Source organism: Euleptes europaea, chromosome 6, assembly GCF_029931775.1.
Source record: "Euleptes europaea isolate rEulEur1 chromosome 6, rEulEur1.hap1, whole genome shotgun sequence".
NCBI lineage: Eukaryota > Metazoa > Chordata > Lepidosauria > Squamata > Sphaerodactylidae > Euleptes > Euleptes europaea.
In genome coordinates, this window is record NC_079317.1 from 84,380,255 (window position 1) to 84,406,211 (window position 25,957).

General features: G+C 42.0%; 1 protein-coding gene across 2 annotated transcripts in view; it reads right to left on the bottom strand.

Annotated features, from left to right (window-relative positions):
* Window positions 1-21,102, bottom strand: part of ZNF143 (zinc finger protein 143) — a 48,161-nt gene extending 27,059 nt beyond the window's left edge. Inside the window, exons 1-7 of one of the 2 annotated variants that reach the window (XM_056851546.1) lie at window positions 20,986-21,102; window positions 8,134-8,252; window positions 7,394-7,486; window positions 5,756-5,839; window positions 4,982-5,062; window positions 3,148-3,344; window positions 795-869 (exon numbers count right to left, since the gene is read on the bottom strand). In XM_056851546.1, the coding sequence (XP_056707524.1) occupies window positions 795-869; window positions 3,148-3,344; window positions 4,982-5,062; window positions 5,756-5,839; window positions 7,394-7,486; window positions 8,134-8,245 (642 nt within the window). In that variant the 5' untranslated portion in view covers window positions 8,246-8,252; window positions 20,986-21,102. Of the gene's footprint in view, window positions 1-794; window positions 870-3,147; window positions 3,345-4,981; window positions 5,068-5,754; window positions 5,840-7,393; window positions 7,487-8,133; window positions 8,253-20,985 lie in introns of both variants that reach the window. The other variant, XM_056851545.1, reaches the window with a different exon arrangement.
* Between the last annotated feature and the right edge of the window lie 4,855 nt (window positions 21,103-25,957).

A 25,957-nucleotide genomic window follows, 5' to 3' on the forward strand; every position in this document is an offset into this window, starting at 1 on the left:
AAGTCAGGGGACAATTTCACCCAATTCCTCCTCCACACTGCTGACTCGCAACCCTCTGGTCATTTTGCATCTTCTAGCACCAACTTTTCGATGGTTGACAGAGGAAGGGAGATGTGGGGAAGATCCAGAGGATATTACACTGGTGGATGCAACTCAGTGTCTTATGATGAGAAGATCCTCTATCTCATTGAGATTATCTTATATCTCTTCTATATCTTTTCCTAAATCTACATTTTTATCTACTTTATCTAAATCTCCCATTTCCTGACAAAAGGAACTTTAATGAACTATGTGGCTCATTTATGAGATAACCAGAAAACCCTGCAACTCCATACACCAAATTTCTAATCAAAGGATAATAAACTGTTAAGGCAGACATACCATAGACAAGAATCTGAAAATACTCTCTACGTGTCTCTCCAAATCAAAAAAAGTCGTTGAATTTTTCACAATACCAGGTAGCTAGAAGAAGCTTCTGCTTTTAAAGGGGTCTAAAATGATTTAAGGTCCAATTTTTGCCCAAATGAAAACCACTGCATAAAACTTACCAGATTATTTTTTTAAAATATGGCTGGAGTACAGTGATATTTTCAAAAGGAGGGAAACCTATTAACATACATTTGATAATCTGATTTAAAAAAAACTTCAGGAAGCAGAGGGCTTTGGAGGGATCTACTTGACAGCCAGGTTTCAGATCTAGCCAGTTTGGTCTGCCTCTAGTAGTAACATAAAACATGAATAATGAAAAAGACAGTATATGAAATACAGCATCACTTGCACTATATGTCACATACCTGCATTTTTTTATCTTGTTCACTGTCGCCTATCATCCCAGTGCTGCTAACACTGTCACTTCCATCAATAGACACCTAAAAACAAGATATAGAAAGAAGCAGAAACACATCTTGATGTATTTTATGTTTCACTCCAACTGAGTGCAATGAAGTTTTTATGTAAGAATATGCAAAAGTAGTATATGATATACTCATAAGACAAACCATACTCCATCAGACCTCAGAAGAGTAATAAAACTGAGTCAATCTAAATATATTTATGAGTTAGTTGCTCTCTCTTTACTCTCCCATCTGAAAAAGGGCAACAGTCTTCCCCCGTGTTGACCTGCAGCAAGTAGTGTTCAAATGCACACTGCTTCCAAGCAGGGAGGTTTCAATGAACCATCATGGGAGCTGCTGATCCTCCATGAATTGGTTGCTAATACGCCCTCCATGGGACATAATGCTTCCATTCCTTAATTAAGAAAGCCAGGAGTAGGCTGCAGGGATATGTACTCCACTACTCCAGCCTCTCTACTCTCACATATGAACTGCTGATAGACTTAGGTAAGGGCTATGTCTACATCAACCTTACATCAACCTTAATCAACTAACCACTTCCCCTCTTAATCAGGCTTACCCATTAGCTTCAAACTGTTAATGACAGAAATCTGGCCATGATTACAGGCAGTACAGATGTAACCCTTAACTCTTAATTTCCTGCATTGTGCAGGGGGTTGGAGTAGATGACCATGGTGGCCCCTTCCAACTCTATGATTCTAGGACACTGGGCAAAGTAAGGGAGGAGGAAATTCACAGGCGACAGCAGTAATGGTGGGAAGATAAACAAACCTTTAGCAAGTTACCAACTTCTTAACAATGGTCAAAGAACAGATGCATTACCTCTGCACCAGGCCAGTGTGTGTGTTACTGATTGGCTGAGGAGTCAGAGTTCCAAACCAGCTCAGTACATCTTCCAATTAGTACAAAACAAGCTAAGGGCCTATGAGAAATTGTGGGGGAGGGACAACTTACACTTAAAAATACACTATTTAGTTCATTAATTATCATTAAAAACAAAAAGCAGTTTTGTGACAGCTTAAAGACTTCAATTGGTCACAAGCTTTCAAGGACAAGAGCTCACTTTGTCAGATGAATTAATATTGTCCACTAAAGCTTATGCCCATTCAACATGTTAAGTCTTTCAAATGACACAATATTTCTTTTTGTTTTGCTGTTATCAGACCAACGTGGTTACATCATCAGGCAGTGTTCTATAAGAAAAGATAAACCGAAAATGAGTACAGATCTCACAAACAGATTTTTGCATTTTCCACCCATGCTTTCTATTAAATAAAACACCTTCTAAGCTTTACTCATCATAGGGTTTTCAAGGATGGTTTTCAACCATGAAGGAGCTAGAAAAGATTCTGAAGTGTAAGGATGTGTCACTAGCCACCAAGATTAAGTTAATTCATGCCATCGTATTCCCTGTTACTATGTATGGGTGTGAGAGCTGGACAATGAAGAAAGCGGTTAGGAAGAAAGTAGATTCCTTTGAAATGTGGTGTTGGAGGAGAGTGTTATGGATACCGTGGACTGCCAAAAAAAACACATCAGTGGGTTATAGATGTGGCCTGAACTGACCCTAGAAGCTAAAATGACTAAACTGAGGCTATCTTATTTTGGTCACATCATGAGAAGACAAGAGTCACTAGAAAAAACAGTCATGCTAGGAAAAGTTGAGGGCAGGAAAAGAGGAAGACCCAACAAGAGATGGATTGATTCAATAAAGGAAGCCACAGCCCTCAATTTGCAAGATCTGAGCAAGGCTGTCAAAGACAGGACATTTTGGAGGGCTTTGATTCATAGGGTCGCCATGAGTCGGAAGCGACTTGACGGCACTTAACACACACACACACACACACACACACACACACACACAAGATTTACTAATTTCTGCAATTAAATGTGCATCACTGGCAGTACTTGCTTCTTTTTGCTTTGTCATGAATACAATAGAATCCTTGGCATTCAACATGTTAAGATATATTTCTCCGATTTTTAAGGCTTTTATTCTTCTCCAGATATCAGGTAAAGTTCTGTCTTCCCATCTCCATTATCTCACGAAGTTCAAAGGAAACTAATCTTCTCTCCAGTCTTTAATTACCTCTTCATATTGTCTCCTCCATGAATATAGACAGTCTGGCTTTCAATGCCAACCTTTTTTGTTTATTTTGAAACAAAATAACTTTTTCCTCATCCCACTTGATCTCAGAACAGTTTCCAGCGCGATAAAACATACTTCGATCTTAAGGTTCTTATGTCGCATTATTCGAATACCGTACAAAATTCAGGTGTGTTCCAAATATACCTTTGCTGCATATTGTTCCAAAGCGGTGATTGTATCTGGATCGATGGTAGCATCTCCTGTATGAAGACCTGCCACTGTGCCATCGGCCTGAATAGCTAAGATGGTATCCGACTGGGGTACCTGCACCGTATGGTGAATGTAAGCGGTGGTTCCGTCTTCCAGCTGTACCGCCTGCAGTGCACTCTGGTCATAACTGTCTGAGAAATTATACAGAAACAATATTAAGATATGGAAAAAAGCTGTGAATATTTCTTTAAAAGTGAGACAAAATCAAGCAATTCATGCTGGGTCATGTGTGTGTGTGTAAAGTGCCTTCAAGTCGCAGCCGACTTATGGTGACCCCTTTTGGAATTTTCATGGCAAGAGACTAAAAGAGGTGGTTTGCCAGTGCCTTCCTCTGCATAGCAACCCTGGTATTCCTTGGTAGTCTCCCATCCAAATACTAACCAGGGCTGACCCTGTTTAGCTTCTGAGATCTGACGAGATCAGGCTAGCCTGGGCCATCCAGGTCAGGGCATGCTGGGTCATAAACTCCTTTTATTTCCCAAATATCTGCAATGTAATGTTTGAATTTTGAGGTAGGTGCCTATTCACTTTAGTTTGAATTTAGCTTAAGTGCTGCTCACAGGCAAAAATATAAAAAACAACTTGACAATTTCTTCATCTTTTACTTACAAGAAGAAGAGTTGGTTTTTATATGCCGACTTTCTCTACCACTTAAGGGAGACTCAAACCGGCTTACAATCGCCTTCCCTTCCCCTCCCCACAACAGACACCCTGTGAGGAGGGTGGGGCTGAGAGAGTGTGACTGGCCCAAGGTCACCCAGCTGGCTTCGTGTGTAGGAGTGGGGAAACAAACCCAGTTCACCAGATTAGCCTCCACCGCTCATGTGGAGGAGCAGAGTCCACCACTCCAAACCACCGCTCTTAACCACTACACCACGCTTGGCTACACCAAGAAGGCATGCATAAATACACTTTACATTTTCTAGTAATACCCTCACCATTTTTATAAAAACTCATTAGCTCTTACAAAAAGCTGAATAAATTCAAATCGCCCTGGAAAAGTGGGAATATGTTCTAAATCAAGATAATCTAAGATGATAATTAAAATGTAGAATCTTGCGCAGGATCTCAAATAGTATTTAAAGCATACTGTATATATTTTGTTAGCTTTATCAGTATTGTAGCTATAATTCTAATTGATCTCAAAGTAGACAGCCCCTTTTACGTGCATATATAGACTGGTACACTTCCAGCCAGGCATTTTACTCTTGACTGGAGGCCATAACCTGTAACTTTCTAAATATGAAAAATAATGTCAGTTTGATATGTCTTTGTGAGGAGCAGGATGTGCTGCCCAACGCTCGTCTGACGAGGATGGGTTGGAGAGTAGCCAAGGTAAGAGAGGCAGAGAGTGCCCCTAGTAGGTGTCAGTGCAAAGTCTTCCAGGGCTGAGCTGGCTTGTGGGGCCAAGGCAGTACAGGTAGATGAGAAGATAGATAAGTGGGAAGAGAAGCGGCTATAATAACTTCCTCTGCACAGCAACCACCAAGTCAAAACTGACTCACGACAATCCAAGGCAAGAGAGCACCAGAGTTGGTTTGCCACTGCCTTTCTCTTCATAACAGCCCCAGTCTGCCTTGGTGGACTCCCATCCAAGTACTAACTATGGCCGACCCTGCTTAGCTTTGGTGAGCTTGGGCTAGTCAGGGCTATTCAGGCCACTACAAAAGAGGATATACTAAACTATACTAATCAAACCTGGTATACTAAAAGGAAAAGGAAATTATTTTGGTTAGTGCAAAATTAACCGCGTCAAAATGTAATGTACCTTTTGAAGTGTGATGAATGAAAGCTGTTGTTCCATCTTCAAGCTGAACTGCCTGTCCATCTTCTAGACGAAGACTATCTCCTGTGTCAGGAAAAGAAAAGTTATTTCAATTACATAGTGCATTTATTAATTCATAGAATCACAGAGTTGGAAGGGACCACCAGGGTCATCTAATCCAACCCCCTGCACAATGCAGAAAATTCACAACTACCTCCCCCACATACCCCCAGTGCTCAGAAGATGGCCAAGATGCCCTCCCTCTCATGAACTGCCTAAGTTCATAGAATCAGCATTGCTGACAGATGGCCATCTAGCCTCTGCTTAAAAACCTCCAGGGAAGGAGAGCTTACCACCTCCCGAGGAAGCCTGTTCCACTGAGGAACCATTCTGTTAGAAAATTCTTCCTAGATGGAAACTCTTCTGATTTAATTTTAACCCGTTGGTTCTGGTCCGACCTTCTGGGGCAACAGAAAACAACTCGGCACCATCCTCTATATGACAGCCCTTCAAATACTTGAAGATGGTTATCATATCCCCTCTCAGTCTTCTCCTTTTCAGGCTAAACATACACAGCTCCTTCAACCTTTCCTTATAGGACTTGGTCTCCAGACCAAATTATGAGATTTGATTTTATTGACATACTAGAAAACAGATTCACTTTAAAAAGCTTCAAATTAGCACAATTTTATAAAATTAGTAATAATTAAGTCATCATTTTGTCTCAAAGTCAAAAGCTTAAAAGTAGTTTTTAGGTATTTGTTGTAATATACTTACTACTTTTAGACATGGGGACATGTTGGACATAGGCTGCTGAGCCATCTTCTAGCTGAATCACCTGGCCATCCATTAATTTGCCATCTGGAATATATGGATACCAAGATGAAGGTTTAAAATTCATGAAAGTATATTTCCAAATCAAGCAAGGAAGATTAGTGTACAGAAGGAAGTCTCCATGTACATATCAGTATCGATGCAAATAAATATACACTGCCTGATCAAATTCAGAAGTCCCCAGCAGCTTTTCCCCTCCACCAATTTTATCAGAAAAATGGCCTGCAGGGGAAAGGCTCTGTCCTCTCCCTATTGCTGATCATATCAAATTCACAGCCCTCCTCAGCTACCTTTCAGTAAAATAAAATAAATCAGGATACTGCACCTCCCTCCCACATTTTGTCGAATGTGACCCTGATTTGTAAGAGATGTAAGCACATCTATTTTCCTCTGGCTTGCATCCAATGTCACATTTTTAACAATAAACTGTCCTTTGTAATGAAGTGTTTCAGATAAGAGAAAATTATTTTAACAAATGCTGAACACAAGGCAGTGACATATTTGAAAAACCTGAATTGAAACGCAGAAGAGGTATGTGCTTGATCATAAAATTGATGGCAGCTGAACAACACAGATGCCACCCAGCTCACTGACATGAATGAGTCCTCACCTGCCAGATGAGAGATCAGTTATGGAGTTAAAATAGGGGAGGATGAACAGGAACCTGTGGGCAATCATCTGTCCTACTCTCAGGGGAAGGTCTCCTGTGAGAGCCATGGAACTACGGATGGACCTGCCCCCCACTTTAAGGCTGGCCTTTAAAATTGAGAGAGAAGCTGAGGAGGACAAGGTGGTCTTCACTCCAGGCAGCAGAGGACCAATCCAGGGGAAAAGGAGAAGGATGAATCCCTTCCCTTTTCCAGAGCTGAGGCCTTAGTAGGCAAGAAGCCTGCCAGGCAGGGAGGCAGGCTGGAGGAAGGGCACCCAAGAGCAGAATGCGACAATAAGGCACTTGTATAACTGTATGACACAGTGTGGCATCAGGCCGCTAGTCATCATCCTTTTAGCCTCCTTTAAGAACACACATATGCTGACAGTCAATTCTTGTTTATGCATGATGTTGTTCAAGACTTCCATGACTGTGAACACGGATACTTGTTTTGTGTTAAGAAGTACAACTAAAAAGGTGTGTCCCTTTTAGAGCCCCGTGGCAGAGTGGTAAGCTGCAGAACTGCAGTCCCAGCTCTGCTCACGACCTGAGTTCGATCCCAACAGAAGTTGGTTTCAGGTAGCCGGCTCAAGGTTGACTCAGCCTTCCGTCCTTCCGAGGTCGGTCAAATGAGTACCCAGCTTGCTGGGGAAAAAAGGGAAGATGACTGGGGAAGGCACTGGCAAACCACCCCGTAAACAAGTCTGCCTAGGAAACGTCGGGATGTGATGTCACCCCATGGGTCAGGAATGACCTGGTGCTTGCACAGGGGACCTTTACCATTTTTACTAAAAGGGTGTGTCCTTGCCCACCAATATTTATAAACACAATAGAACTAGACTTCATAACAAATTACCAACTTATGCGTTTATTTGATTTTCAATTTAAGCAACAGTCTTTTCTATTGTAGTTATTTTAAATTCTTAATATACCTTTGGAATTATGTTGTATATAGGCAGTGGAACCATCAGAAAGTGTAACTGCTTGTAAGCTTACTCCTTCCATGTTGTCCAAGTTATCTCCATCTAACAAAAAAACAAAACAAACATTTATAATTACTTCGATTTTCTGACACACAGTAAGCCTATAGTTCATACACTGCCAAGAGCAGCAGTTAAAGGTAACTGCTTGGATCTGAAGGAGAATACACACAGGGATACTCATGACACAACTCCTTCCTGCCCTTCCTGTAGCAGCCCTCTGAGACCTCCAAAGTACCGATGCTCGAGACTGCAGGAACTGCACGTTCAATAAGCCTGTCAGGGCTCAGAGTAAAGAAGGGGGCCAGGAAAACTCACTCTCCCCTTCCTCTTCTGACAGCAGACTTCCACTAGTGCAAGACATTCTGTTGGCACAGGAGCAGTGTCATGCTGATTCCCCCTCCTCACAGCGGCCCCTGGGTCATGTGGCTTTTTATACACGTGAGTCCTGCAATCTCCAGCACCACTATTTTGGAGGTCTCCAGGGGCTATTAGAAGCAGGGTGAGACTGGGAAAGAAACAAGTTTGTGCAGGTCCTTATAAGGGTGTTTCATTAGACCTAGGCCAAGGAAAGCAAATATAAACTCCTATGGCACATTTCAAACACTCATGTGCCACAGTGCAAGTTCATTAAGGTAGCATCTTTGGAACGCCAAAATGAAGGTAACTGGGATATTAACCTGACTGCTTACCTTGTACCGCTACAGCTTCCGTCAAGCACAGAGTAACATGCTGAGCCTCCATCCCTCCTCCAGAAAATTCTGTCATTCCCTGAGAATCTCGATTTATCTGGGCTAATAACATTGTCTACCTAAAAAGAAAAATTAAAAAGCATACCAGTAAATTCAACGTATCCAGAAATAATAACTTTTTAGAGTAGTATTCCTATACATGTAATCCAACATTGGATATATCTTGGTGCTGCCAGGGATCAAAAGCAGTCTTCTTACACATATTCTGGTTTTGTCCATCAACAATACATTTTTAGAAAGAAATACTGGAATGCATTAATGACATGACCAGATATAACTTGCCAAAGGACCCTAAAGTACTTCTTTAAAGTTATCTGAAGGTTAGAGGAAGGCCTAGAAATCATTCTGGACTTAATTACTGCTGCCAGAATATATATTGTCTTTTCTTGTAAGACAATAAGCTTGTACACTAGATTGATTTAAAAGGATCTGAGGCACAGCAGTGATATTCAAATCAACTTATTATAGGATGAGGGTTAAGTCTCAGTCGAATAAATGTATTGAAAAGTGGGTGGTTTTTGTAATGTATTAGAATAATAACTTTCAAGACAATATACAACTTTGACTACCAAAAAGGCTATGCTAGGAATCATGAGGCCTCCATGGATAAAAGTCATGTGGTATGGGGGCTGTCGTAAGGAGGAAAATTGGGTGAGTTTGGGCAAAATAACTGGCAGGATCCTGTGTTTTTCTTGAGGTTACAGATGAATCAAGAGATTGAACACATGAAGCTGCCTTATATCGAATCAGACCCCTGGTCCATCAAAGTTAGTATTGTCTACTCAGACTGGCAGAGGCTCTCCAGGGTCTCAGGCTGAGGTCTTTCACATCACCTACTTGCCTAGCCCCTTTAACTGGAGATGCCGGGGACTGAACCTGGGACCTTCTACATGCCAAGTAGATGCTCTACCGCTGAACCATGGACCCTCCCTGTTGCTATTCAGGTTTTCCTGTATTTATAATTTAATTTGATTGTACCAGATAAGTTATACAAGTTAGAATGCCTCTTTTGGTTTTTTTAAGAACAATTTTCCCCATTGGATTACCTTTCCTTTCCTTTGCCTTTCCTTTATCCTTTAGAAGCTCCTTGATCCATTGATCTTGAGCAGCATAGTTTTGAATCTAATGTTTGAGGGATATAAGGACTGCCACTGCCAATGTAGCCTTGGGATCCCTATCACTTAATGAAAAAGGCATTATATCAGACACAGAGGCATTGGACTTACATATTAAAAGAGGAGAGATATATCATGCTCTAAGGTCCTCATAGAAATGGCGTTCCAAGAGCACATGAGATAATGAGTCAATGGAGCCAGAAGAGCATGGACAAGTCCTTTTAAAGTATGGTAAATTCAAAATTCTGCCTTGCATAACCATAGAAGGGTTAGAGTTTAATCTAGCTAGAAAGAAGGCTCTAGAGAGACGAGGAATTGTCATAAAGTAGGTATAGGCAGGCAAACCACGTGGTGGTGGTATTCCGGAAAACTGAGATGAGCAAACGTGACAACCACGAAAAGATGTGCTATCATAATCAATCTCTTTGATATGCTTTTTTATTGTAGCGAAAGCTTCTGTTTTTCCAAGATCTGATAACCTATCCCACGAGATGCCCATCAGTGACAGTTTATCATCAAAATTTTTGCCATAAGGATCTATATGAGTCATGCTTCAGAGAAACTAGGTACCCCTCAGTGCTAAAAAATAACTTAAGTTGTAGCTTTAAAGCAAACGACCATGCCCTAGCTTCGAGAGACATTTGGCCAAACTCGAAGCGAAGGGTAACACCAGCAACACGTCAAGGGGCATTTAACAGTTTTCGTAAAAACTGAAGCAATGATCGATCTATGGACTCATTAACAGCAGTTGTCCAGATAGCAATACCAAAGAGAATAATAGGAATTATTTTTAAGTTAAAAACCTGAATGGCCCCTGGGATATATTTTCCACCTTTAGAATGGAAAAAGTTAACTATAGCCCCAGCCCCAGGTTTAATTTTATTGAATACCACTTCCCCCCACCCTGTGTGTTCATTTTTTTATTGTCAAGAATATTTTTACTGTATAGAAATATTGTTGGATTTCTTAAGACATCATTTTAAAATGACACAGTCATTTCAACATTTTGTACATGTGAATTCACCCCGACAAATTCCTATAAGAGAATCTACCTGCAGTACTGACAGTTTCAGGCGTCTGTCCCTAGCATCCCATAAGCAAACTCATCCAGGCAGGTAGCTCTGAAGCAGTAATACTTTATTAGGAGCAAAAAGACAGATTAAAGGACTGACTGCCTACAGGCAGAGGGGGCTAGTAATGGGGAACACAGGCAGGTTACATGTTAAAGACACTACGGACTGAAAAGGTAAATATTGGTAGGCAACCTCGAGATAAGCGGTTCCCAGGAAGACAGACTAAACATTACCACAGCTGCAGAAAACAGGATGAGCGAAACTGTACACAGACGTTCATAGGCATGAGAACCAAGGACTTGATGTGTGGCCAGAACCTGGCCTGACTCATGTCAAAAGCCTTTGCTCCAGCAAAAAAGGCAAAGGCCTAACAAGAACAAAGAGTACAATACCACTTTTTGATGAACGTTCCAGTTTAGATTATAAGAAAAAAGAATACCGAGGTAAACGAACTCCTTAACTTGATCAATATCAAAGCCATCTAGTACCCAATGGAAAGAAGGCAATTTTCTCCTCTTAGAGAAGATCATGATCCTGGATTTATGATGGTTTAGTTTAAGATTTTACCTAGAGCAGAATTCAGGAGTTTGTAGGGATCTTTTCAAACCAATTCTTGTGCGGGACAGAACAACTCCATCATCAGCATAAAGTAAGATTGGGATACTACGACTTGCAAGTTTTGGAGGATGACAGGACTCTGAAAAGTTCATTGCCAGATCGTTCATATATAGGTTAAACAAAAGAGGAGCAAGGAGACAACCTTGTCTAACTCCCTTGCCCAAAACAAAGGACTCAGTTAATTCTCCTTGGTCACCACAGCGAACCAAAGAGATTTCCTCCCTAAAGTTTTGTTTATTATATGATCATATATAATGATTTGTATCCACAATAATGTTTCCATGAACAAAATGATACCTGCCTGTGGACCATGACGTTCTTGCCTTCCCCCACTACAGCCCAAAATGCTCCATGAAATGCTGCTCCTGAAAAAAATACTCTGGTGGATCTAAGCCAATTTATCTTTTTTATAAAAAAACAAAAATAAAAATAGTGTTCCTCACAGTAAGTAACGGGTCAGATTCAGTGATTCATGGATTGTAGACCTTTCCCACATTTCCTTCCCCCCAGAAGAAAACCTTTCAAACCTGTGAAAGTTGATTTTCAGGATTGTGATACCCATGTGGACTGACAGCTATGCAGGTTGGGAGACTATGCTGAGAAGAGGTGAAATCTCCCTCTCCAACCTTTTCCATCAGCACAGCTCCACTGACAGAAGAAGCTGGAGGGGTGATTTATCCCCACTTAAACTTGTGTGGCTGTTAGTCCACATGAATCCTGTGACCCCAGGAATAAACTTTCCTGAGGTTAGGAATGTGGGAGAAGGGTGTCACGGCTCGTGTCGTTAACGGGTCTACACTCTTAGAATGTATCACTTACTAAGAAGTGAAGCTATCTTATTCAGCGAGACCTCACAGACAGGAGTCAATGATAATTCCCACTACTGTAGGCTTTCTATTGAAGTGTGCCAGAAAATTTATAAACAAGGAACTTTCTTTAAATAACATTTATTTCACATAAAATATATATATGCATGTGAATATTTACACACTCTCAAAACATGTCATAAAATACATTATGATATATGCAAGCAGTTTCAAACAGTCTTTATAAGCACTTTCTATGTTTCTTTATATTTCTCTATATGAGAGTTCAAACCTTGAACTTGTAACTTCATTTCATTCAAGAATATAATAGTTACAGAAATCCTGTTAAAATATGATTAGTACAATGGGGAAAAGACCTGTTATAGTTAAAAGCATCTTAATTCAGAGTATCTAGAATATAAAACATAAGTTGTATTAAACCAAGTACAACCTTATACTATTTCCAAATCTCTCCAGCTCATATGCTTAGCTTAGGGAGATTTGTAAAGGACCTAACTCATGTTTAGGATATTTATATGTTTCAGTATGTGTTGGCATTACCCAATGCTGTGTGCAGAGGATAGGATACCATAAGCTTTGTATTTAATCTATTTTATGTTTATGGACTTCTGATCATTGTTAAGATCAGGAATGCTACATACATGCTGAAAGTATGTGTGTATCTTAACAGTCAGCAATGCAGAGCTTATGTGTTATGTATAATTCATTATGTGTAAGCTTTAAATTCAATATGTAGAGAGAACCTGTATGAACCTTAGTTCCAGGTAAGAGCTCTATAGACATAATGTAATCTGTGTATGCATACTGTGTATGCCACTCACTGTCACTGAATGTAGAAGCTTCCTCTGTGTTGTTGAGGAAACCTCTGACTCTTTACCCTGAGAGATATCTCTGGTTGCTTAGAGGAATCTCTAAGAGTATGTAAGAATCCTGTTTCTGATTCTGAGAACTGAAGAGACCAGTTCTGTAACTTGGGTTTCACAACTTCCATGTTTCTCAAGGAAAGCCAAGTCAGACCATTTAGATCATTCAGTGAGAGCCCATCAATCCTTGCTAGGATTAATGAGATGTCAGTGTTTCCAAATATGGAACTGATCCAATACTCTTAGACCCCACAGTAAGGTTAGTAGGAATACTAAGAGCCTCCATCATATGGAATAGTCCACAAGCATTCATTCCAGACATCCAGCCTTAGCAGGTCATCTGGACATGAATTCCTCTCAAAGAGAGTCTTTCCCATTTTCACAAAGAACTTGTGAAATGGTAGAGTTCCATATCACGCAAGATATGAAATAATAGAATGAGCCATGGCCAAGAACTTACTCAGTTCTTACATCTCACACAAGAGATGAGGAAAGCTAATGACCAGACAACAGTGTTGTCCTTCACTAACAATCCTAGGTTTTACATCTTTCAAGATGGAGAGAGCAAGGCCAGAAAGATTGAAGCCATCCTCCAGTCACTCTCCCTTAGTCTCACGCAAGAGACTTAGAATGCTAATAGCCAGACAATTTGCACTGTCCTCTACTAACATTTCTTTCCAAGTTTTACATCTTTGAAGATGTGGGGAGTGAAGTCAGACAGCCTAAGCCATCTTCCATCAACTCCCTGCCTCTGGCAGTTTGGTGCTGGCTTTTATTCTCTCAGACCAGTGGTCAGCTGAGTTGAGAGGCTAGAATATTCTGCCCTGGGCAGGCTACACTAATACCACTTGGTGAGTCACACATGGTGGTGGTGGTGTACTATTGTCACTTGGTCTGTGAAGAAAGCACCACCATGTTCCCGGCATTAAGTCACAAGTGCAAGGTCACCATCTGTTATACTGTTCGAAGATTAGGTCTGAGATGGTAGCATTATTTCCTTGTAGCTATCAAGATGCTAAACTTCCAGGAAGAAATGCCCTTCCTGTTAAGAAGGGGTAAAAGTACCTCGGATAAGCGATGCCGATATTTTTCCAGACTCAACCATCAAGCGGGCAACAGTGCATATCATAACCTTGTAGTTTTGCAGTTTTATTAATCTCAGAATAGTTTTAGTCAGCATGACCTTTACTCCACTTTTCCCCCACATCAATTCTGTTCAGAGAAATAAGCCTCTTACTTCTATGTTTTACCCATAAGATTCATAGGAAAGCCACAGGTACAGGCTCCTTATCACTGAGGCCTGTGATAAGGGGAAAATGGGAAAGATCAACAACCACCAGAGCCTTTTACTGATGGATCACTGGATCCAACCCAGTATTTCCGTGAATGTTTGGAAAAGAAACAGTGTTTCCAGTTTTTGTAGTCTCTTACTGCATGTGTCTATGAAGCCTGAGATAAACTTGAAACATAAAGCTTGGTAAAAAGGTTTTAAAAAATAGTTCTACTCCTAATTCTATATAAAGATTGTAGTCCTCAACGAGGAAAGCTGGAGACCAGCGTTTTAAAGGTTCATACTCTAAGAATAAAAAACATACTCTAACAAATAAAAAAGAACTGCTTTTTTGTTGAAGCACAGGACAAAGTCTGGGATTGACAATCCAGTATAAAATGTAAAGTAGCTATTCCCAAATTGTGTGCCAGGGTGTAGTGGAGTTCTGTGTTCTGTGAAAACTAAATCATTAATTAAATGTTTGTCTGAGTTTCTAGGCATGGTGCCTCTTACCCTCTTCTAGAACTAGTGCTCTGGCGTCCATTAGGAGTGGCTTTATTATGCCAATAACATCTGATACAGAAATAGGCAAGCATGACCTGTCGTCAAAGGTGGTAATCTGCTCTTCATCAATCCCTGCTCTGGATGTGCCTCCACTGTACTTTAAAAAGGAATCAGCCTCAGCTGTCCAAAATTTAGGTAATGCCATGACAAAAATCTGAGCCTAGATGCACTTCCCTGTTGGAAGTGAAGGACTTTGTGTTGTCTCTTACCTTAAGTCTTCAGAGGGAGACTTGACTAGAGAGTCAGAGAGATAGAGCGGTCAAGGCACTGGGCATCCTTTCTGCACTGCTCTGACACTATCCCTTTGATATGTAGATTGCTTTCACATCTCCACATGCTCGCACATTCTTCTCCATCTTGCTACCATGAGAGCAGGATGCAGGTCCTGTATCTCCCTCCATCCTTGTTGGTTAGACTAGATTAGGAAACTATATTTACTCTATCCTATCCAGAATTGGAGTTCCCATAATAAATGTATATTAGTTAGTTAGTTAGATAAAAGAGGCTCGGTGTCATTTTAGCACACACAGAGATCAGATGGGTTGTGCTGTGCAAAGTATAAAATTCTGAGGTTAATCTATCTGAAACCACCTCTACATGGAATGCCCCGTGGATGGGATTGCCCTGAATTGGTTGTGATTCAATAGCAGTCTTCTTCTTCTACTCTGTTTGAGCCCTAAGCCTTCTTTTCTAAATCTGTGATGAAAAGGGAAGTCTCATCGTTAAAGAAAAAAAAAAAAGGAGCCTGCAAGGATTCAATATCCTATAGGCTCCCTTTAGGAATATTAATCTTTTAAAGAACATTTTTAATTGCATAACTGTTGGGATTGGGCAATCAGCACAATCACTATTTGGTGTTTCTCAAATACGCATACAATTGTTTTCCAGCAATGGCTGAACCACAACTTTTCAGATTTTGAAGTGGTCACTTGCTCTCCATCTGGCCAGTATTACCCAGTTTGGCTTCTTCTGACTCTTTACCAAGTGCATCACCTAAAATTAATTCTTAATATAAGGATTACCACATTTTCCATCTGCTCTTTGCCCTTCAAAGACCTATGGGTTTTGATTAGAGGTGGGGAGATATCTGATTAATTACTGATCATTATATTTTAAAACGAACCGTGGCCACTCTTCTTGGTCCTATGTCCCAGTAGCTTTTGGTGCATCTGTTTCAGATTCAACACCATGTAATCCAGTGAAGCCTGCAATACATCCTGTATTCCATTTTAACATTCTGTAAACTGCAGACCAGGGACCTTCTCCATTAAGCCCTGAAACATTCAGTCTGAAGAGTTCAAGGAAATCAAACGCTTGCTCAGTTCTGTGGTACTCTGATTAGTTTCAATAAAAAAGTGTTATAAAACTGCATTTATTCTGAGTGCTTCTTTGAAATGAATTAAAATTCTTTAGATCCATAATTATCTGAATGTCAACCATCGTAACTAGTCTACCACTCTTTAAAAAATAATTAACATTGGGTAGCCGTGTTAGTCTGTCTGCAGTAGTAGAAAAACTGCTGAATTACAGTTGATATTCAAACTAAAGACAATGCATTTACCTGGGCTGAATAAAGACCTTGCATTCATGGCTCATTACCAATGCTGATTTCTCCACACCCATCTCTCCTGGACATCACAGACTCTTCTGCATACCACACCTAATCCCATCACTCCTGCTATTCACATTTACATACTGTTAACATTTACATACTAATGCTTGTCTGAATTCACTCTCCTCTACTTAAAGACAGATGGATTCACATTCTAGCTGTATCTGAAGAAATGAGCTGTGGCTCACGAAAGCTCATACCCTGCCAGAAAATATTTTTGTTAGTCTTTAAGGTGCTACTGGACTCTTGCCCTTTTCTTTAAAAAATGGAAGAGATAAATTAAAAAGTGCCTTAACCAGATAGTGACCTATTCATGACAAGCGTTAACCACCCCCGTCTCCCCAGCAGTCCCTTCTGATTCTGGGCAAGTTGATTCATGGGGGAGGGACATAGTCATGTGGGGTGGGGGCTACAGTGGGGGGTGGGATGAAACAATATCAACCTCCTGGCTTAGAGCAGTTGGCATTTGTGGAGGGGAACAATTTTGCTCTCTTCTTAATCCTCAATGCAGCCCCTTGACTGACATGGATATTAGTGTATCTGGACCTCACAACCCCAGGAATCAACCTTTCCCATGGGACTGCAGGGGAAGGGAATATGAGAAAGATCTCTAATTAGGGTTGCCAACCTCCAGGTGTTAGAGAAGGTAAACACCAATACTATAGGGCTAGACTGTATAAAGTAATAGCATGAGGCTCTCAATGCTTATAAAAATGCTATATTATACTTGTTACAAACATGTGGTGAATACGTACAGAGTGTCCACAATTATACAATTCTATACAGTGTAACAACTAAGACAATACAAAACATAAAGACAGTGAAACGAAGTAGCTATATCTCTTTGCTACAATAATACCAAAATGAATTATATTTCAGTTCAGTTAATAACTTTTTCTTTTCTTTTATAAATTTTGTTTCAATCATCAACTTTTTCAAGGGAAAATGGACGGAAGCATATTGAAAAAATGGAAACGCTGTCCAGATGAACAATCGCGCTTTCACTACCAAAGGCAGCTTCTTCAGCCAAAAATATATGAACAATAATATATGTGAAACTATTGGCATTAGGTGCTCTTAGATTGGTTTTTAATATGGTTTTAATGTACTGAATATATGTTGTTTTAATGCTGTTTTTAGTATAGTTTTTATATTTTCACTATCCCCATTGGATCCTGCAGTGCTTGGGAGAAAAGATAAATAAACATTTTAAATAAATAACCTTATGGTATGTGATCTATGGGAGGATGTCTTGAGAATGGACTCCCTTAGAAAGATAATAAACTAATTTAATTTTTATTAAATTGGTAATGCCGTATATTAGGTTCAGCAAACAATATTTGTGACCTTCTGAACACCAGTATTACAATAATTATACAGACACAAACAACATTATATATTGAAGGTACTAAAAATGTATCATGATTCTGGGAAAATCAATTCTAACAGAAGACCCCATGCCACATTAAAGGGGTTTTGGTTGTGTGTTACCTATTCCTACCTTTCAGCTTGCATCTACTGAAGACCATGACAAAAGCATTTTAAAATGTGGTTTCTCCTTTAAAATACCAAGAATAGTATTTTTAAGGGACCTAGAAAAACATCTGGAAAATATTTTAGGATCTAATTGTTCTAGAAAATCTACAAATATTGTATCTTAAGCCTCAACATAAAAACTCATTCACAAATGTTTTTGTACCACATCCCAGAAAATTTAAAACATCAAGTTGTACAACACACAACACATGCACATTTTCCATATGTAATTGATTTTATACACAAAACACACACACAATTAATGATTAGCTATAACAAGGTATATTTATAGAAAGGAAACGAGTGCTTGTTTGAAATTTTAACAGTGTGTATGTGTATTTATATACACACATACATGTATATATATGTGGTACGTATGTATATATATGAAATCTCTTTTAAAACACATTTTCAAAATTATTGAAAGTGTACGAATAAAGTATGAGCGGCTTATAACCTTTTATCAGCTCACAGGCTGGGAACTACAGTTGGATTGCGCTCCAACCTAAGGCTCCAACACCAGTGGCAAAACCACCACTTTCACTACCTTCTCATTTAGGGGTGGTTGTCTGTTAAGAATAAGTCAGGCAGAGGGGGGGAAAGGGATTGAACAAAGGAGGAAATCGAAGAGGAAGATGAATGCAGAAAAGTGGGACACGTGCTGCAGAATGGGGTCAAAGGTATGTTCCTGATCTGGTAAAAAACTTATTTTATTTAAAATGTTTTAAAGCTGCCTTTCCACTCAACTTAGGGTCCCTTCTATACAAGCAGGCTTAGGACTGCAATACTATGCTGAGGTGTAACTGCATTTCAGACTAATATTTACAGGGTAGCCAGTCAAATGCATCAAAAGTGTACTTCAAAATGAAGTTTTCTCAAACAGGACCTTTTAATTGGTAAAACACTTTAAATGCATGGGTGACATGTTTCATATGGTTTTTTTGCCATCAACTCACAGCTTACTTATGGCGACACCGTATGGTTTTCAAGGCAAGAGACATTCGGAAGTGGTTTGCCATTGCCTGCTTCTGTGTCACAACCCTGGTTTTTCTAGGTCTCCCATCCCAATACTAGCCAAGGTCAGGGCTGAATGTGCGACGGGCCCAAGGTCACCCAGCAAGCTTCCATGGAGCAAGTGGGGATTTGAAACTGGGTTTTCCAGGTCCTAGTCTGATACCTTGCTGGCTCTTCAGCTGTGTTATTAAATATCATATGGTCTGGTCAGTGAATGGATCCTAGCACATTTTGTCTACAGTGGACATGTTATCTCCTTTACTTCAGTCTGTTGACGACCTTGACAACAGTCAAGGCTCACAAAAGCTCATACCCTACCAGAAAATATTTTTGTTAGTCTTTAAGGTGCTACTGGACTCTTGCCCTTTTTGACTACTGCAAACAGACTAACACGGCTACCCACTGTGAATTGACAACAGTCGACTGGGTTTACAATCCTCCCTGTTAAATTTGGAGTAATCCTCTATGAGCCTCCTGCAAGCAAACCCTGGTGGTCCCAACTCTATGATTCTATATAGGATTGGGTTGCGGCTAACCCTTGATGACCAAACAGAACCTCCATGTTCAGAGGCAGTGCGCCACTAAATATCTGCTGCGGGGTATTCGGGTTGGCAACTTTGGGCGAAAACACATGGGAGGTTGGATTTGCCACTCTCTAGATGCACATCTAGAAAAGTCACTGGAAAAGACAGTCATGCTAGGAAAAGTTGAGGGCAGCAGGAAAAGAGGAAGACCCAACAAGAGATGGATTGACTCAATAAAGGAAGCCACAGCCTTCAATTTGCAAGATCTGAGCAAGGCTGTCAAAGATAGGACATTTTGGAGGACTTTCATTCATAGGGTCGCCATGAGTCGGAAGTGACTTGACGGCATTTAACACACACACACAGAGATGCACATCTGAATTCTCAGAAATCTGCATGGGGGGCTTATTCTTGAGTTTTGAGAATTTATGCACGGGAGGTTTTGCCTTGGATTTGCCACTCTCTAGATGCCCATTTCCCCCCATCTGAATTTTCAACTCTGCATGGGGGGGGGCTTATTGTTGAGTTTTGAGAATTTGGCCATTTATGCATGGGAGGGTTTTGCCTTGGATTTGCCGCTCTCTAGATGCCCATCCCCCCCACCTAAATCCTCAAAACAGGGGAGGGGCTTATTTTTTGAGTTTTGAGGATTCGGCTGGGAGAAAACGTGCGTTTAGAGAGCGGCAAACCCCAGGCAAAACCCTCCCGTGCGTTTCCCCCCCCCTTTGACAAGCAGGAAGGTAAGACTAGAGCGGCCACTGGTCGCCACATCGTCCGTGCCTCCCCCTTCCCCACCCCCCAAAACTGTAGCCTAACCGCTCTGGCCCAGAGGAGGAGCTGTGGCTCAATGGTAGAGCCTCTGCTTGGCATGCAGAAGGTCCCAGGTTCAATCCTTGGCATCGCCAGTTCAAGGGACTAGGCAGTTAGGTGATGGGAAAGACCTTTCTCTGCCTGAGACCCTGGAGAGCCTTGGAGAGGGGCTGTGGCTCAGTTTGTAGAGCATCTGCTTGGCATGCAGGTCTCAGGTTCAATCCTCGGCATCTCCAGTTCAAGGGACTAGGCAGTTAGGTGATGGGAAAGACCTTTCTCTGCCTGAGACCCTGGAGAGCCGCTGCCGGTCTGAGTAGACAATACTGACTTTGATGGGCCGAGGGTCTGGCTCAGTAGAAGGCAGCTTCATGTGTTCAAAACAAGCCCTGCCCAGCCTCGCACCAGGAGCCCAGTCCCGAGTGGGTCAAGACACCGGGGCGAGGGCGGCATTTCGGGCCAGCAGCCCCTCCCCGGGCCTGAATTGAACGTGGGGCGGCGGCGGGAGTTTCCTGTCAGGCTGCTCCGTGCGACGGCGAAGCGGAGCCCCCTTCCAGTGACGCAGCCGCCGAGGGAAGCGACCCCACCCACGGTCTCAAAACAGCCCCCCCCCCGCTCCGTCTGGCCTTCCCGAGCTGTTAAAATGGTTATAAGTTCGCGGTGATTCTCCCTCTCCCCGAAAACGAATATGCGTCGTGCATGAAAAGAGCGGGAACCGCTGAGGCCTAGAAGGCGGGAACATGGAGGAAGCGAGGGGGGGGTGAGGGGCCAGCGGCGGCGGCGACGCCGACGACGCCTCGTCTTTATTATTAATGTGATCGGCGGCCCTTTCCTGTTGCCTTTCCCCTCATCCCAGCAGCGCCACGCGAGGGGGCCAGGCCAGGCCGCGCCCGCCAGCGAGGCGTCCCGGCCGGAGATGGCGGCGGTTAGAATAAGGCACACTGGGTAAAAACACATTTATATACGAACCTCGCCGAGAAATTTTCCAACAATTCCTCCGTCCGACCACCATGCACCAGGACAGGAAACGGCCGTCTAAGCGCCCGCCCGCCTAGCCCAGCGCCGCCCACAGCTGTGCGGGCGGGCCCCGCAATCAGCGCCGGCATGAGGCTCCATTGGCCAGCCCGAGACGCTGTCAGCCGCCCCGCCTGACCATTGGACAGCCCTGGTCCCGGCTCCGTTGCCGATTGGTCCGTGGGCGGCGGTCCCGCCTTCGCGTCACGCCGAGTCTCTTCGATGCTAGGTGCGGGGCCGCTGCCGCCGCCATTTTGCATCACGTCGAAGGAGCCGCTTGTGCGTCAGTGAGGGAAAGGAGGAGAGTCGCCATTTTCCCTTCTGGGCTAACGGAAGGGTCGCTGGGTCGTGTCACGGGCATAAGTCACGCCCTGGGGATGGTGTCGGGTGGCTGTCAGGGAAGATCCAGGGTGAAGCGGGTTAGGTGGGGCGGAAAGCGAGTGTGCGGCTGTGGCCTCGAAGCATCGGCGACGCTTTTGGAAGAGGAGGGACGGCCTCTCCCGCGAAGAAAAGAGATGCTCCGCGCCATTAAATGCATTGGGTTTTTTTTTTGCTCCTACGCCCCAAGGGAGGAAATGGTCGTCCTTGGGGTTCAGCCGCATAGAATTTGGAAGCCCTATTTGCTTCCATTTTCAACCCTCTGGTGCATTGGCCCGATAAAGAGCAGCTGGACTAACTGAGCGATAATTCACAGTGGGTCGCCGTATTAGTCTGTCTGCAGTAGTAGAAAAGAGCAAGAGCCCAGTAGCACCTTAAAGACTAACAAAAATATTTTCTGGCAGGGTATGAGCTTTCGTGAGCCACAGCTCACTTCTTCAGATCTGCAGTAGTAGAAAAGAGCAAGAGCCCAGTAGCACCTTAAAGACTAACAAAAATATTTTCTGGCAGGGTATGAGCTTTCGTGAGCCACAGCTGTGGCTCACGAAAGCTCATACCCTGCCAGAAAATATTTTTGTTAGTCTTTAAGGTGCTACTGGGCTCTTGCCCTTTTCTACTAACTGAGTGGTGTCATTATGGAGCCTTTTCTTCTTCGCTGAGCAACGTTTTCAGCAACTTTAGCTAATTAGATGATTTCCTCCCAGTACAGACAGTGGAAAGCCTGCAATATTTAGGCGAGTTGGGTGCTGGGAAAAGAAAGAAAAAAGCCTCGCGAGTACAGAAATTTATGTTTTATTCATTTATTGTTAAAATATTGTCAAAGGCTTTCACGGTCAGAGTTCGTTGGTTCTTGTAGGTTATTCGGGCTGTGTGACCGTGGTCTTGGGATTTTCTTTCCTGACGTTTCGCCAGCAGCTGTGGCAGGCATCTTCAGAGGAGTAACACTGAAGGACAGAGAGAGACACTGTCCTTCAGTGTGACTCCTCTGAAGATGCCTGCCACAGCTGCTGGCGAAACGTCAGGAAAGAAAATCCCAAGACCACGGTTACACAGCCCGGATAACCTACAAGAACCATTTATTTTTAGTTGTGCAAATTATGTCAAGCTGCTTTTGCTGCTGAATTCATGTATTGCTGTTGAAAAGGCACGTATTTCCTTTTCAAGGCACTAGATGCGCTTCTGTTCTAATGCCTGCCTAGATGCTAAGGACAAGGCGGGGGTATCTCTTTGGTTATGAAAAGGAAGGTTCCACAGTTACATGTAACCATGTTAAAGACATTAAGATCCTGCTTCGTTCTTGGCTTCTTTGCCGCGTGCAAGTGCATTGGTTCCCTTTTTTATTTTTGCTGCACGCCATCTACCTATATAATAAATGTTCAGTGTTTTTGATTTGCAGTTATTCTGTAAGAGCAAGTAGATCCACTTTGAGATTAAACATTTTATTAAACTATTCCCCCCCCCCCAAAGAAGCCAAAATAATCAGTTTACCACCACACCCAGCTTCAGATGCAGGGTTTTATTTATGTTATGTTATTTATAGTCCACCTTTCTCACTGGACTCAAGGTGGATTACACAGTGAGTCAATGCAAACAACAGGATGGAACATAATTTACCGTTCTGGTCAGCATATCACAAAAAGGACAACACAGAGCTGGAAAACATACAGAAGAAAGCAACCAACGTGATTAGGGGGTTGGAGCACCTTACCTAAGAGAAAAGGCTTAAGAGTCTTGGACCTTTCAGTTTAGAAAAGAGACGTTTGAGGGGGGACATGATAGAGATTTATAAAATTGCACATGGGGTAGAGAGAGTTGAGAAAGAGAACTTTTTTCTCCCTCCCAAAATACTAAAACTCGAGGGCATTTAATTAAGCTGATAGGCAGTAGATTCAAGACAGACTAAATGTGGAATTCGCTGCCAGAGGCTGCAGTGATGGCCACAGTCATAGACAGCTTTAGAAAGGAACTGGATTCATGAAGGACAGGTCTGTCGGGCTACAATCCATGATGAGTAAAGGGACCCTCCACATTCAGAGGCAGTTAGCCTCTGAACCCCAGTACCAGGAGGCAACATCAGGGGAAGGCCTCGGCCTCTATCCTCTGTTGGACCTCCAGAGGAACTGGTTGGCCACTGTGTGAGACAGGATGGACCACTTGTATGATCCAGCAGGGCTGTTATGACATTTTGTGAACAATGCAATAAGAATTAGGGTTGTAGTACCAACCAAAAGTCTAAAACCGAAACAAAACTGAAGCAAAGCATAAGTATAAAAACGACACATTAAGTGATGTAAAAATTACATAGGTTCCTAGTTTCAACAAGCTATACACAGTAGTATAGACCAAAGCTTAAACTGTGGGTTGTGATCCCATGTGGGGTAAATGAATGTGGGGGTCGCACATATTTAAAAATAAATTTATTATTTATTATCAGTAAATGTTTGATTTGTATACCTATTTTATATATCTATATACCCAGGGTCACGTTTAAGAAGCCCTGCTATACACCACAGACCCTCATAATTTATCCAAGTAACTTTGTGAAACATTTAGTACAGCGCAAGTTTTGCATAGTTTGTGGAAAGCCAAGAGAGTGGGCGCCTTCCTCATGCAGGCCATTCCATAAGATGGGGGCTACAACAGAGAAGGCATGTGAATGGGCTGTTGATGATTTTGCCCATTTTCAGGTTAGCACCTGTAAAAGCACCTGCTCCAATGAGCAAAGCTGTCATGGAGTGTAGGGGGAGAGGTGGTCTCGCAGATATGAGGGTCCAAGTCCAGGAAGCCTGTATACGGGTTAGCTACCGGTAAGACCTTAAATTGATTCTGATAACTGGTGGGCAGCCTGTGAAGTGCCTCCAAGATGGAAGTAATATGCGTGCTCCATCTAGCTCCTGATAATAGCTGATACCAGCTGGAGTTTCCAATTGATTGCAGTTCACACTGTACGAATTTGGGCCTTCAGAAAGGCATACATAATTCAGTGGGGAGGGCATATTAGGTATGGAAATAATTAACAAGAACACATATGGTAAGGTGAGAAGTGTGCCATTTACAAGGCAAGACATGAGCAAAGGTGGTTTTGCCATTGCCTTCCTCTGTATAGCAGCCCCAGTCTTTCTGGTGGTCTGTCTAAGTACTGACCATGCTTAGCTTCTGAGCTCTGCCAAGATGAGGCTAGTTTGGGCTACAAAGGCTGCTACAGAAATATGGGAGAAGATATACTGGGTATCCCCAACCTTTTTGTCCCTGCGGGCACCTTTGGAATTCTAACACAGGGTGGTGCGTGCAATTACAAAATGGTTGCCTCAGGAGGCGGAGCCAACCACAAAATATCAGGGCGTGAGGTTATGCATAATTCTAATAACTTCAACATTTCAAGCAGAAACACTGTTTAACAAGATGTCTTAAAATGAACACATTGTTTAAAAATATTTTCTTGCATAGACACAGCTTACCTTTGGTCAAACAGTAAAGATCCTTGTGCTGTGATGGCAACTTTCTAAAAATCTGCACAATCAGATCTCTAATGTCCAATCAAAAGCCATGCTGGGCAAAAGCCCCACCTGCCCCCACCCACTTTCTAAATATTCTTGGTGGGCACCTTGGTGGGAATCCGTGGGTTATATTATTCTTTCTAGCTAACAGGAAATCTATATCTACACCAGCCTGCAAACCCAGGGTTAAGGAGAGCATTTACAATTGGCATGATTTCAAACGATGCCTTCAGCTTATACCCATGGTAGATTTAAAAAAATTCCCCATAATCTAAGACTATGTTTCTGTTCCATGGGTTCAATAGAGGACCTCCCACATATTTTGTTTAGTTGCCTATTTTATTATTCCATTCATTTTAAATTAACCCAGCATATCCCAGATGTATTAGATACAGTTGAAGGCCGAGTTAGATTTTTAATGGCAGACGTTAACTCTAAGATCACGCTTAGTGTGGCTTTTTTAAAAATCATGTTAGCATCTAAGTTAAGGAAGAAATTTGTTGAAAATTAGGCCCAGAAGTTGCCATGGAAAGAATATTTTAGGGGAACGATAACGTTTAAATCAGCAATAATATGTATATACTTGACTGTAACATTTTACAAGTTTTATTCATGTAATTCTGGGTGTTGTGGGTTATATATTTTGTATGGTTTTAATCTGAATATTGTTAAGGTCTGTGACTAAAACGTTAATAAAATTGATGCTGATACCAGCATGCAGAGATTGCTGTAGCATAAACATTCATAAGTCACTGGTAGTTTGTTGTGCAGCTGAGTAGGCAGGCTCTGTGTTAAAGCTAATTCTTCAGACTGGGAGCCCTTTTATAACTATAGGAGGATGGGAAAATGTACCTTGTGATTTCTTCTCATGCTACTATAGTACAGTTAAACCCAACATGGAACATGTACTAGTTCCTCCCACCTGTGTATGTGTTAAATGCTGTCAAGTCTTTTCTGACTTCTGGCAGCCCTATGAATGAATGACCACAGAAACATCCTATCATTAACAGCCTTGGTCAGGACTTGCAGAGGGTTGTGGCTTCTTAGACTGA